This window comes from Scatophagus argus, chromosome 2 (assembly GCF_020382885.2).
Source record: "Scatophagus argus isolate fScaArg1 chromosome 2, fScaArg1.pri, whole genome shotgun sequence".
Taxonomy (NCBI): Eukaryota; Metazoa; Chordata; class Actinopteri; family Scatophagidae; genus Scatophagus; species Scatophagus argus.
Genome location: NC_058494.1, coordinates 18,047,728 through 18,062,259, shown reverse-complemented (window position 1 = coordinate 18,062,259; position 14,532 = coordinate 18,047,728). Strand labels below are relative to the sequence as shown.

Genomic DNA, 14,532 nt, shown 5'->3' with positions numbered 1-14,532 from the left:
AGCAGTCTGGCAAGCCCAACAGATTTGCACCTCTGACCTAATGAGCCTATTAAAATGAAAGGATACCAACTGGGCCACTTTTATTATCGCAGAGGAAGAACGAAAGAGCAATGTGTCGCACATATGGAGTAGAGAGGGAAGGAGCAGGCATACAGGCGGTGAGCAAATTTGGACCCACATTGCCTTAATGTCAGTGCAGCATGCTGACTTCAGGTTAAATTTAAATGATGGGAATCCTAGCAGAACGGCTTTCAGCTCCATGGAGAACAGTTATCACCTGCTATACGAGCAAAATCTTACTTTAAAAGCACAGTTACCTGCAGCATGAGCGCATGGGGCGAGTGGACGAAAATGGAGGCATTGTCCTTAGGGGAGGACTCAAGGCAGAGCTGGGCGTCTGTGGCGCGTGGGTTGTAAGTGAAGGCAATACTAGAGGACAGCTTGCCATCATACAGTAAGGTCTTGTGATGCTCTGCAAACAGCAAGTCACTCTCAGCTTTGTACTTGAATGTGCCCTGAGGAGGACAAAGAAGAAGGGAGAGACATTTAGTGGAATACACTCATAGGAGAAACAGACTGACAAACTTGTATCACACACACGTCTAATTTACAAAACAGCAAAATGTTTGGTCACTAAGATGATGTCAAGTTTACTAGACTCTGTTTCATATGCGTTGCAGGAAAAAATGCTGTTTAATAAAACTTTTCAATGAAACTTTTGACTGTCGATTCCCAAGCCTCTCTTTTTAAAAAAATCCCAGAACTATGGCAAAGTACAGACAATTCCCGACGGAGACTGGAGACACACCGTACTTACTCATATACTTACTCACAATAACAAAAACATCCTTCATCCTTAAAACTGCAGCACACACGGCAGAGCATCTATTGTCAAGTTCGTTATGTGATCTCACATTGTCGATAACAGTCCAACTATCTCGTAGAGGAAAATAACTTGGACGAATGCAAATAATTTATTGTAATATGATGGCTCATAGACATTTCTCATTAGAGAATAGAAAGCCAACTGAACCATGTTAAATCTTCCTTTTGTTGCATTTCAGAAGTCTCCTCCATGATATGAAAATAGTGAAAACCCATTACAGATTTCAGCATAATAAAAGAAATGTTGATTATAATGCATCATTTTGCCCGTGTAAGATGTTCTATGGTTTTGTTTGACATATAACCATCACACAGACATCTCAGGTTTTATGTCTTCCAACCTGGTAACCTGGACCTAGCTGATAGATAGCCAGGATCTGAGCAGCGCTGAGAGCTTCGCCAAACAGGTAAACTGCCCCCATCTGTCCACAGAACACGCGGTTGACATCTGCTGTCTCAGACGATCCCAGGAAACACTTATCAAACGTCTGCAGCAGGAGGGGAACCGAAAAAGAAAAAACAGAAATAGACAATTAAAGATGAAAAAAGGGAAGTAAGGGATGGAGGGGGGGTGGAAGGAAAGAAAGAATCAAAACAGGAAGGATGAAAAATCCAAAAATAGACAGAGAGAACAGAGAGAAAAGGCAGGTTAACATGAACTATAAATGGCAACACACAGCCTCTATAAACATACTCTATAAGCATACTGGAGCTAACATGATCATATTCCATCTCCCTCTGGTCATGGTCAGTGAGGCACAAGCAGAAGGCTCGAGAATGATGAGGCCACATCTCAATCAAATTGCTAATTTACTTTCTGACATGCTGACACATGTAGAGGGATTAGAGGCCACCATGGAGGCATTTTCATTCCTAAAAAAAAAAAATATTTTTTTGATTCAAGCCTCTCATATCTCAGCGTTACAGAAAGCAATGCTGGGGACTGTGACAGACTTCATATAGTCATGTGTGAGAGGTGCACAGTGTGTGAATATGTAGTCATTTCTCACTCTACAATCCATGCTAAAACATGGACAGAATGGCTTCACCCCCCCGAGCCCTCTGAAAGCAAAAGACTAAGATTAGATGTATCTCTGAATAAGGACAGCTTGAGAAGGATGTTTGCCATTCAGTTTTTGGTACACACTCATGCAGCAATAGATGCGCCTGAAATTGATATTTAACACAAAATCGGTTACTTGCATCAACCCAGATGTAGATGTTTACAAGACAGCAGCTGGAGTTGTTCATATAAAATCTTGGAACATTCATGCAGTAACATTTGTGGCTTGCAAATACACACAGAACACACTAATCCACACAAAATAACCAGCCTAATAGAATAGTTTGACATTTTGGGAAATATATTTATTTGGTTTTTCGCCAAGTGTTAGATGAAAATGTCGATAACAGTTTTATGCCTGTACTGTGAATATAAAACTACAGACAGAAGCCAGAGGGAGCCAAGCAGCCGGGTTTTTTACAAACGTGGCAAAATCTGCAGTTTCCCATAAACCTCCAGCCTGCCCTCGTCTCTTGTCTCTCTCATCATGTGTTCCTCACACGGACTTAACTTTGGTTGCCTATATTACCAGCCACAGAAATATCTGTAGTGTATATTTAAGCATTTTTAAAAATATTTATTGCTTTATTTGTCCGAGAGAACGACTGATTGTGGAGTGAGTTCTCTCCTGTTTAATGTAGGTCTACTTATGCTGTTTAATGCTTGTGAGTGGACCTGGCTGATGTCATTTGTTACTGGTTGGTTTCAGTCACAGTGATACAACAGAGTGGCCTCAGTGAGAGAGAAACAGAATTCAAACTTTTGGCAGGAAAAGCAAAAAACAAAAAAGCAGAATTTCCAAAATGTCAATCGATTCCTCTGACCAATTATTCAATTATTATCAATTATGGGATTTTTTTCAGATATTTAGATATAAATCAGGATTTTGTGGTGCCCCCAACCCGAATGATTTACAAACAGCAAAAAAAAATGGTCAAAAAAAAATGTTTCTACTTACGTCACTGGTGTTGACAAACCAGGCGATGTCTCCATAGGATGCTAGTTCCCCGTTCACATAGCAGCTAATTTCACTGTTTTTCCAGCGGTTGTAGATGTGAACAAGAGTCACCATGTACCACTGCAACAGCACACACAAAAACATATCAAGAAGCCAGCTTATGTTGGAAATCTTGCCAACAAAATTAGCTTGACGCCACCACATTTCAGGATTCAAGTAAAACAGGTTACCAATGTTACCACAGTGAAATAGGTTATTATGTTTTCCTCCGGACATGAAAGAGTAGGCATTAAAAATAGAGTGAAACATCAACTAAAATGGGTACCGAGTCCTCATGAGGTTTATTGAGGTAAGGTGGTGCCTTCATGCCAAGGGGGAAGGAGGAGGATGTTTCAAATTGTCTACAGGCAGAGCATCATTCAGACTGCACTGGCCTTCAGTGTGTGCGGTGCCTGGAGGGGACTGAGAGAGTATTGGATAATCCTTCTCTCCCATTGCCCTCATTCCTCCTCCTTCTAGTTTTGCTGCTCCCCTGAGTCAGGTAAGACGTGACAGTTCTTTCTTACAGCAAGGTCTAGATTTATTGTGCGAGCGCATGTGCGTTTGTGAGCGTGCATTGGTTATTTGTGTGCCAAGATGGGAATTCTGTGATCTATTAAGAAAGAGACATTTCCTTTTTTTTATGCGCACGAACACGTAGTTTGCTTAGGTTACCAAACCAGTTTTCTTTCCCTTCCTACCTTCTGCGGTTTGAAGTCGTACTTTACACAGTGCTGGAATCCTTTCCCCTTGGATTTTAATGAGGTCACTATCAAACAGCCGCCCACAAAGTGTGCAGAGTAACCCAGGCCTTTACTAGTGCGGAAACTGAAAAGAAATGAAGGGAAAAAACACACAAACACAGGGTTTTAGCTTCTGAGTGCACCTACACACTTTCATGCTGACTACCTTCAAGGGCAACATGGGTTATTGTGTCCAAAATGCCTAATAAAAAGGGTCCCAAAAGGATAAAGACAGCAAAACAATAATTTCGCTTTTCCCATCATTCCCCATGTCCCGGCGAGACAGGACCCCAGCATGTGATTTAGTGAATTCATCTCTTTTTAGACAAGCATGGTGCCAAAGAGGAGGTTTTATTACAGATTCTCTCAAGCAGTTCGTTGGACGTAGCTTGGTTATCATTTTCACAGAAGCCCAAACAGATCCCTGTCGCATAAATTAGATTACTGACGGAAATTAATTATTGGTCGAAAAAAAAAAAATGATCAGAACGCTTGAATTATTCACTCCTCAGAGGGGACGTACAAAATGAGAGGACAGGAAAGACTGAGAGTGAGACCAGAGGCTGCACCTTTTGGGATTCAAATGCATTTAAGATAAGTTCTGTTTCTATCGCGGGCATGTACACATGCATATGTTCACACACAATTTAAATTCAATGCTATTCAAAACTTGTGCAGCCACCACCTTTCATGCAATTCCCCTCTCTTTGTATTATTTAACCTCTAAATGTGCAGTACTTCCTTTCCTTTCTATTTCTGTATTCTATATATGTTCAAACACAATTAAACATTTAAACGCCAAACAAAGGGCAAAGGTTTAGGTTTACTGGTCAAAGAAGGGTATTGTTACCTACCAGTATAGGTAAGGCTTGTCTTTGTCCACATTGATGTTGTTGAGAGGATCCATGCGGAGCCATGTGTGGAAAGTAAACCCATTCTGGTATGGCCATTTTGCAATAGGAGGCAGAGCTATAGCCTGTTAGGAAAGAAATAACAAAAGGAAGATGAAGGTCCTGACCAGCTGTGGAATTAGGGGTCCAAAGAGGTTGCAGATGGCAACAAACTCTCTCTCTCTCTCACACACACACACACAGTTTCATTTGTCTATTTTGGGCTACATCAGTTCTCCATGGTGGATTCTGTGGAAGAGGACCTGCTTCCTAACGCAAACAGAATTAGGAACATTAAATTGTATTCCTTCCAATAGATCCTCCTGAATCCCACACAGTGGACCTTCAAATGATTCAGTGAACATGAACAAAACACCATTGCATAGCACAACAGGTCAGTTTGAAAGCAGAACAACACCCCCCTCCCCATCCCATCCTGCACAGCCCCCAATTTTTCATGATACTAATGACAAAGATCAAGGTGGCTGAGGTGCTGAATAGTCCAAAGCTGTATAGCAACAGCCACATCATCATTAATTCAGTCCGACTTCTTTCAACTCTTTATACGGACTTTATAGTATAGTATTTCAGCAAGAGCACAACAGCCATTAGGGCTCGAGCAGGATCTGAATTTTAATGGCAGAGTAGAAAATGGAGAATGTGTAAAGCTCATTAATTAGAGAAAAACTGCAGCGGTCAGTGAATGGCTGACTCACAGGAATCCAGCTACGAAAGCACTAACACTAAAAGGACTCAAGAGACATGATCATGTAATATCTGGTGGAAAAAAAGGACTTATTGTAAATTTTGGGAGGCAGAGATGGTGGGGTTCCACATTCTGGTGGCTCACCTCTTTGTTTTTGCAATGATATCTAGTGGGAAATCTTGCTGCTCACATGCTGAAACATCAGTGCAACACTAACCTCTAAAGTTAATGCTAGTCAGCTCATTGTCTATGAGTAAATACACTCAAGGTGATGTTTTTTTTTTTCACATTTTGGTGCATTGGTGGACGACATGTAGTATACTCACAGCTGCATTTTTCCCTGGAAAGCTGAAAAAGGAGTCAGGACCCGTCCTGTGGGCCATGTACTTCAGAACTGACAAAAGCTTCACTGCATGACGAGGCTTAGGGAAGAACACAAAAAAACATGAGGATTGTTTTAGTCAGCTGTCAGCATTGATGTCCCATCAGGCAAACACACGCACATGAAAGCATAAGAACCCTCGTTGGACAATTTCAGTTCATGAATTCTGCCACAAATAACTAAAAGCAAGTTGCTTCTGCTTGCTCTAAATTTACCTCTCAGACTCAGAACTCTGCATCTTCATTTACTTCATAGTACACTGATTATTGTGTACAAGCATTGGTTGGTACTTTGTCATGTTCAGTAGTATAGTGCTTGATGGTAAAAAGTTCTGTACTCATTCCATCCAGCTTGTCTCCCTGGATATTTCACAAAAACGTAATGAAGAGAAGCTTGAAAAAAAAAAAAAAAAAGGTGAAATTTAGAAGAATAAAAGCAGCTTGCCCTATTTCCCTGACAACTTGATTAGTGTGAGTGATCAATGGGTTTCGCTGCTTCTCTTCCTCGCTTCATCTGTCTCCCCTTGTGTCTCCTGGGTTCTGCTTGGATGCAGTAACTTATCTTCTCTACATGTATCATACATCTTAAATTCATTGTGGCCATTCCCTTATAAGCACATTCAGCTCAGACAGCCTTTTTTTTTTGTTTTACAACTAAGTGTTTTGGCTCCTACTGTTTTAATGGTGTAGTTGATGTAGACTGGAAAAAGTAACCTAAATTCAGAACTTGCGTAATCTCATGAACCACCTAATATCAATAATGTACAGCAGGCTCTGGATCCAAGACGAGTGCAGAGCAGTGGTCTGGTTTCATATGATTTATCTTGTCTATGTGAGCATTGGCCTGTGGGACGGCAGTTGCTGAAGTGTTGCGAACACATTCCTCATGCTGGTCCCAGACAACCAAGACAGATCACCGTGGCATGACTCTGACTCACCCACTGGCCATTCTCCCCTTGCAGCTTGCTGAAGAAAAGCTTCAGCTCTTTTACTGTGATGCTGTAGCTGGCGAGCACACCCAGCATGTCCACCAGTAGGTCTGCAGGACACACAAACAGCAGAGGTTAAATGCAAAAGCATACACGGAGCACATTTCAACAGGAAGACTGAGGAGAAGCGAGACTGCTGTTCGCTAAAAACAATTTTAGGGATATGATCATTCACTTTAGCTAGCTTTACTTGCACTTCTATTTGGCAAAAGAAAAAAAACACTCAAGTCATTACAATCTTTATTGGCATTTTCACCACAGCTACGAGGTGCTAAGCAGCTAAGACGAGGGTGAGTTAGTTAAAAAGTGAAAAAATGGAATGACTTAAAATAGAGAGTGCACTCCGGGAGTCCCGGCTACTGTACCAGCTACTGTAAAGCCTCTTTCCTTCATTACTTATTACTCACACGAGGCATCGTATGACAGATGCATGACCAGTGTGCACGTTCACCACATTCTGATTAATCCTCCAAATATAAGGATGAGTGGCAGTTATGTATGGCAGGTCTTTTTTTCCACTTAAGCGATAAAGCTCAGCTGTTCGGGTTTGACCTACGAGATCGCTTATTTCAGATTATTATGTCATAAGAGGAGGAGACTTCTGAAAATCTAATGTATAGCAAATGGAACAAGTAGGATGAAATCACTGAGCCTTTGATGCATTCTAATCCGTCACTGTCAATCGATTAAAATAAAAATAAATAAATAATTTATATTGGTTGTATGAGATTATTTTAATGACGGAGTATAAACAAGTAAAAAGACAAGGATTTGTAGTGTAGTGAGTAATCATGACTTTCAGCTGCCTAGTTACTGCTGGGCAATATCACCCCTGCCTGACTGCACAAACCCTCCAGGCCAGCACTGTTCTAGCAGGCAAAAGTTCACTGAGCCGAACACTGTGGGATTAATTCGTACTAATTTGCAGATGGGCAACAGACTAGACTGAAACGCGGGGGAGAACGTACTGGACGACCGTGTCTGCTTTCGCCGTCATGCATCACAGTGTGTGAAACAGCCGAGGATCGTATTATAATGGCTTATAATACAAAAACATTGTGTCCTATGCTTCCATTAGAAATAAAATAGAGACCTGTACCTGCGATCATGCTGTCAGTGGTGGATATACGCTGGAGCACAAGCTGGATGAGCCCCACATCAGTGCACGCCTGCAGGTTGCGGACACTCTTCTTGAGGATGGCGGTGAAGATGCTCCAGACTTCGGCCTGACAGGTGGGCTCACACTTGTCCAGCAGCTCCACCATGCACACAATGCTCTCGGGTTCCTGGATGATGAAGTTCATCTCCAGGTCAAACTGGCCGCCGACCAGCTGAGGGGGGTGAGGGCAAAGACAAAGGGAAAGGTGAGGGAGGAAGTGACGAGAGAGAGATGAGAATTAAAGTGTTTAGTTTCAGACAGAAGTTCAGTAAATAGAGCAAAGCAATAATAATAAAAAAAAAAAAAAGCAATGGCAGTAAATTCCTTTTTTTTTTTAAGCACAAGCACAATAACAACCTTTGAAAAGGCATACATACATACATACATGCTCTCATTATGTGGCTGCACACTCCCAAACAGACGATTAATCATGCATCAGAGACAATGCTAGCCAGGTGGATTAAAGGTCAGGGGAGAAACGCAGGTCTCTGTCAGTCTATCTGTACGTCTGTTTGTCTGACAGTAGTTTCAACTGTCCACAGTTAGCCTTGAGACACTATGATGAACCCAGAGCAAAAAAAAAAAAAAAAAAAATTCAAACAAGAAGCCATGTCAGTGAAACTAACTAAGACATCCAGACAGACAAAAACAGTGAGACGCAAATTTAGAGGTCTTTTATTCCTGTAGGAGGCCCTGGAATACTAACAGCATCTGACACAGCCTGGCAGACACAGAACTGGGCTGAAATTAATGCTCACTTGTGACGTACAAGAAAATGCACAGTAATGCGTGTGGTGATGTGAACCTCATCCTAACATCCAGCACTGGGTACCATTATGCACTATTTTAAGAGACGACAGAACTGACTTTTTAGGACATTTTCACAGTTTCCTTGCAAGATGAAACACAGTCAATCACACAGATGTGTCTGCTGAATTAAAAAAAAAAAACACAAACAAAAAACAAAACACTACTTTATTAAAGGCAGCTAAAAATAAAGCAAATGCACTCCACCATGTGAGACAGCCACCAGCTAAAGGTTGTTCAGGACCTACCTATAATACTTGTCCTATTTCACAAGAGCAATGCTCATTGTGTGCGGGAATAAATTGCGCAAGCCACGAAGGTCGTGATTTGTCACAACTTAATAGCCGTGATGACGTTTTTATTATTGAACTCTACCTAATAGAAGAAGATAAGGAAAATAACAATGCTGATGTCATATTTATATCACGAGTAAGGCTGTCACGTTTGGAATGGAGATGGTGTGACCGAACAAAAACAATTTAAAAAAAGAAACAAAAAAAAAATGAACATGCGACTGCTGTACTTGGCTGTTAGACAGGCTGGATGTGAACACAATATGATCTAATGCAGGGAATGGAAAATGTCCCATTAAAATGAGTGAGGTCAGATTAACTGTGTGTGTGTGTGTGTGTGTGTGTGTGTGTGTGTGTTGAGAACAAGATAGAGAAGGAGGGGGAAACTGGGGTGATGCTGCTACCACAGCATCTTCAAAGACGGGGGATGAAGTGACGATAACACTGACACACACCTCCCCTACTGTCCCTTTAACCTCCTCTCATAGATATCTATTAATTTTTTTCATGTCAACCATCAACATTAGAACGATAACACTGTTTTTTACCTTTGACCAAAATCCTCTAATACACAAAGCCTTCCATCCTTCATACAGTCTTGTTATTTAAGCTGTAATGTAAAATATCTTATACTTACATATCATACAAAAATATTAAGAGCTGTTACAAAAACAACTGAAAGAGGCAAAATGTTTACAGCCAATTTTACCCATTTTGGCACTTTAGTCGGACCTGTGACAACTCTTCTCACTATGTCAGCTTTTAATTCAACAATTCAACTTTTAATTTGAGAACAATTTGCAATTAATCTGACTGTTTAGTCTATGAATGTAAGAAAAAGACCCCAGAGCCCTGCGTGATGTCTGCCCTCTGTGCTTTTGAACCATATTTATTGTACAAAGAAATCTAGACGCTCAAAATGGAGATGATTATTCAATTACAAGAACCGTTGCAAATTTTCTTGCGACTGTCTAATTGTTTCAGCTCTAGCTACATGACAGCAAGTCGCCTCCTGAAAATGCATTTTGAGGCCCTGGGAGGTTTGTTCCCATTTCGCATGTGTGAGTCAGCACAACAACAAACAAACTTTTAACTTGATTTGAGATGAATTAAAGCATTGATTCAGCAACTGTTCTCTCTCTTACCATACTGGTGTCTAGTCATCCCGAGAACTTTTACATGCCCTTTCTGAGAATGTGTCTGCCACCCAAGAACATTGGAAGCGAGGTTTAAATGAAGTGCTATGTTTTTCACAGCATTAAAGTTACATACAAAAGATTCTGCAGCAACGCGTTTCCAAAATCTGTGTTTGATTACATTGGCTAATCCATTATTTATTTAGTCGAAAGTTCTGTGGCTTCATAATCTCATTTCCCAAAGTTACAAACAACACAAACAAAATTTCATTCATCTTAGTTGTCTTGTTGTTTAAAATCCAGGAAAAAATTATGCCAATACTAACTACATGGATAGATCCCATAGAAGAAAGTCGGTAATTTGAGTTTTTAAAAGGAACTTAAAAAGACAAATCTATCAGCATTAATTTATACAATAAAATTCAAAACAAAGGATGAGTCAAAGCTCATTATACATGGTCAAACAAATACCAACCCATCTTTTAGGAGAAAACTAACAAAATAATTTCATTTGAAATATCCACTTGCCACCCATTAGGGCAACAAGCCAGAGTTTAAGCAAACCACTTATATTAACACATGCACCAATTAGTGTCTGACTGACAACCTCTCGCTTCCATTTTTTTGTCTCTTAGCAAGTCGTTGATAAATAACAGGGCTTTCAACATCATGACAAGGATTAACTCGGAGGGGTAGAGGCCTCTGATCGCAGCCAGGTCTGCCATTAATGGATGCTGGGTGCCACTTTGCCAGAGTAACAGCTGATTTATGAGCCCGACACTGTGCGCGAGTCATCCATCCATCAGAGCGAATTGACCGAGGGTAGTGCCACGCTACAGTGACGTACACCTGGCCCACATACAAACATAATGGGGCTGATTTTGGACTCAATTTGTCATTCCCTACAATCAGAAAGGTTTAAGACAAATTACTTTGACGCATTGTCTCGTCTCTTGTGAACATCCTAATTTTCATGCTGATGAAATGATGAGATTCTGTTGATAGCCAAAAGTAATAAATGGCTGGTTTTAAAAATAAAGTAAAAAATACAAAATATTTACTAGTTACAGATTCTCAGGTTTGATGATCTGTCACATCTTCCTTTGCATTCACTCTAGTCTGAACACTTTCAGATTGTTCTTTTTTCCTTTCTTTTATTCGACTGGTGGTCAGACATAATAAGGAACCAGAAGAAATCAAAGCATGATCAATAGATTGATAATGAAACTAATCACTAGTCCAAACCCAACCATTAATGACTCAAGTGTTGAAATAAAACACAACTTCCTCATAGGCAATCTTAACATAATGCGTGAAAGACTGATAGCTGACCTGGAATTCAAACACAATAATACAACTATGGCTGTAATCTGTGAGTGTGTGTTATTTAATAACTAAGACAAAAGACCTGTCAAGTCTGGTATTATCTGTCATTACAGAACGTGTTGGCTCTTTCAGCATCAGCTGGGATTTAAAAATCCATTGTGACATGCTTTCTAAAAAGTCTTTGCAAAAGAGTGCATTTGGAGAGGTTGTTAATGAGTTGTTTTGTTGATTTTTGTCTTTTTTATTATCCCAATATTGAAATACAAATCAAAAGAAAATGTACAGTGCCAGGCATATCTGAAAAGCTTAAATCCATGAGTGCACCTCCCAGAGTTTCTACACTTGGGCATTTTCTGATAGAAATGAGCCTGTGGAAACAAAAAATTAACTTTCATATTCAAATGTACTTTATCTCAGGTAGCACTCTGTTCCAAACCTGGACCATGTGCCACCTTTACCGTCTGTGCCAGCTGAATCAGACTACATGCGTACAACTGGTCTGAAACCTCACAGCAGCTGGTTATCTCCACGCTGCTACTGGGTGCAAACTACAGCAATGAACATTCAGCATCCCTCATTTTAAAAGCAGATTGAATTATTCCACCACTAATGAACTGCAATACTTTGAACATTGATGTAAATTAAAAACTAACTGCAATTTCCTATAGCTGAATGAGGACATTCAACATGTCTACTGATGCATGGCAAAGAGGTTTACAGCATTTCAAATTTCTTAAGCTGTTCAATTCAATCATTTACATTGCTCTATTTCAGGAACAGGTGTGAAGGGTTGCCAGCTCCAGCCTCAGCTCCTGCCAAGGAGGAGTACTGCAGCTCAGGTTAGACACCAGATCCCTGGTTGGGTAACCCAGCCTGGCTGTTCTCCCCTGAGGCCCGCCTGAATTAATCATGGCTGAGCGGCCAAGCAACCACTGGGCCGTAACACAAAGCACAAACAGGCTTCTATGGTCTCCATGGAGAACTACATTGGAGGATGGCGGGGCTGAATGGTACCCCCACAACCAGAAATTTTATATATGGAATGAGCTAACCTTGTATTTCAGGCTGCCTGACAGCCAGAACAAATGGCAGTGTTTGGCTTCTTCAGAAGTTGAGATTTGAAATCTAGTGTGAGCAATTGCAATGTCTGACATGAGGTTAATATTTCTGGCACACGGACAGCATGCAACCTAATTAAACAAAAAGTGTTTCATCGGCTATATAATAGAGATTTAAAATAAAGTTGTTAACATCAGTGCCGTTCCATCCAACTTTTTTGTGTAAATCATTCATTTTAATTTAAAAAACAAAAAAATACTGAGACCATAAATGTCACCAAAAAAAAAAAATGACAAGCTATTGCCAAAATGCTTTCAACTTGACTGGAGTGGAGAAGAGAAGAGAGAGAGAATACAGTAAAGCCAGATGGTAACCATTTATTTGGTACCGACCTTGTCGCTTTACATGTTCACAAAGCATTCACATCTATCTGCCACTCATCATTTAAAGCCTCCATTCAACTAGAAAGCATTAAAAAAAAGAGAGAGAACTGAGGTTTCGAGGGTGTATGGAACTGCCGCATCCCCACTGTGATTACATTGTCATTACAAGGGTCCTTGTTGAACGCCACTGTCCCCTCTTTTACCCTTATTGCCAATTCAAAAAAAAACACAGGGTACACACAGTAGGAAAGAAAATATAACAGAGTTACTGGTGCTGAATTTATATAATCTTGTCAAATGACTATATTCGTATATTGGTAATACGCACTGATTCACCTTTTATTTCGCCTGAATTTGCTTAAAACCTGGGCAAACCACACCACATGTTTTGGCAGTGAGCAAGAAATTGAGTCTGAGAATAGAACAAGTAAAGGTTTAGACAAAGAACAGAGCTATTTGACCAAAGGGAAAAAAAAAACTCCTAAAAGTCACTACAGAGAGCCATGTGATGCCATAGAGGAGAGAAAGTAACAAATGATGGCCATTTTGTACCAAAGGGGAGGAAATTACCCAGCTAAAAGTAACAGGCAGAAACACTGATGATGCCAAGCCACGGCTGCAGGGTGATGAGATCCTTTATCCATTGTGTACTGTACTGTGTGTGTGTCCATGTTAACGTTCGTCCTTCAGTTCCGTCCCTAATGAAACTGCAATTAATTCTGTGGGTGAAATCATTTAAATATAATTTGCCTGCGAGATAACAAAAGAAGACACGAACAGCGACGCCCGTGACAAATCCGTGCACGTGGATAGCGTTGCTCAAGTTTGACAGATGGCTTTGAAGATGGCTCTGAACAATCAGAATACACTACATCTATCATTTGATATTAACTGTCAGTTTATGAGTGTTAGACATGAGGACAAAGTCGACCGTGAAGATATAAATGGCGCGATGTTGGATAGACTTAATCCAAGGGCCAGCAGGAAGTGTGTTTATGACACCTCAGTGGTCGCGAAAATACTTAAATGTTATTTTGAAGTGAAATTAGCCCTTTAGAAGAGGGCTGGAAATGTCAGCTTATGTGATAAGCACGTTTGACTACAGTTTTCAATCCTTTAAAAAAAAAAAAAAAAAATGAAGAAATAAAATATCAAGGCAACAATATACATAACATATGCGCTGTCGGATTGACCATGCTTTCACCACACACACCGATGGCCTACTTTTTCAACAGCTCTTGTGACTGGATCGCTTTTAACGAGCCATCTTGTCAAAATAAAGGCTTAAAGTTTGACTTATTTCTTCCATGAGAGCCAGCCTCCCCCAAACATCCATCACAGTGACCCAAAACATGATTCGTGATATGACAACACTTTACAATCCTGCACTCTTCGCTGCTGATGCGAGACGTTGAAATGGTTCCAGCAGATAGAAAGGTCAACCAAATAATCTGTTCCACTCAAATCCCTCTAGTGCTTAGGCTGATATGAGAGAATAAGCTTCTGATGGAGTTGCTGAGAGGAAATGGTGAGGAGAAAGGCATTCATTATATCATGCAAATTAATTTCAAAGATTATATCAGTTGAAGGCATTTTCACTCCAGGACTGGTTTTAATTGAGCTAATGTTCATGATTCATGGATCTGCACTGTGAAAAACAGGATAAAAATATTCAAATATGAAGAATGGTTTCTAAGAAAACTGTGCTATAAAAG

The 14,532-nt window shown here is 40.4% G+C and overlaps 1 protein-coding gene across 6 annotated transcripts in view; it reads right to left on the bottom strand.

Moving 5' to 3' along the window:
• lrba (LPS responsive beige-like anchor protein) overlaps window positions 1-14,532 on the bottom strand; it is a 176,795-nt gene that overhangs the window by 147,073 nt on the left and 15,190 nt on the right. For all 6 annotated transcript variants that reach the window (XM_046415260.1, XM_046415230.1, XM_046415250.1 and 3 more), the window contains exons 2-9: window positions 7,754-7,985; window positions 6,604-6,704; window positions 5,611-5,706; window positions 4,543-4,664; window positions 3,647-3,773; window positions 2,907-3,026; window positions 1,227-1,373; window positions 318-515 (exon numbers count right to left, since the gene is read on the bottom strand). In XM_046415260.1, coding sequence (XP_046271216.1) covers window positions 318-515; window positions 1,227-1,373; window positions 2,907-3,026; window positions 3,647-3,773; window positions 4,543-4,664; window positions 5,611-5,706; window positions 6,604-6,704; window positions 7,754-7,985 — 1,143 coding nt within the window. The remainder of the gene's footprint in view (window positions 1-317; window positions 516-1,226; window positions 1,374-2,906; window positions 3,027-3,646; window positions 3,774-4,542; window positions 4,665-5,610; window positions 5,707-6,603; window positions 6,705-7,753; window positions 7,986-14,532) is intronic.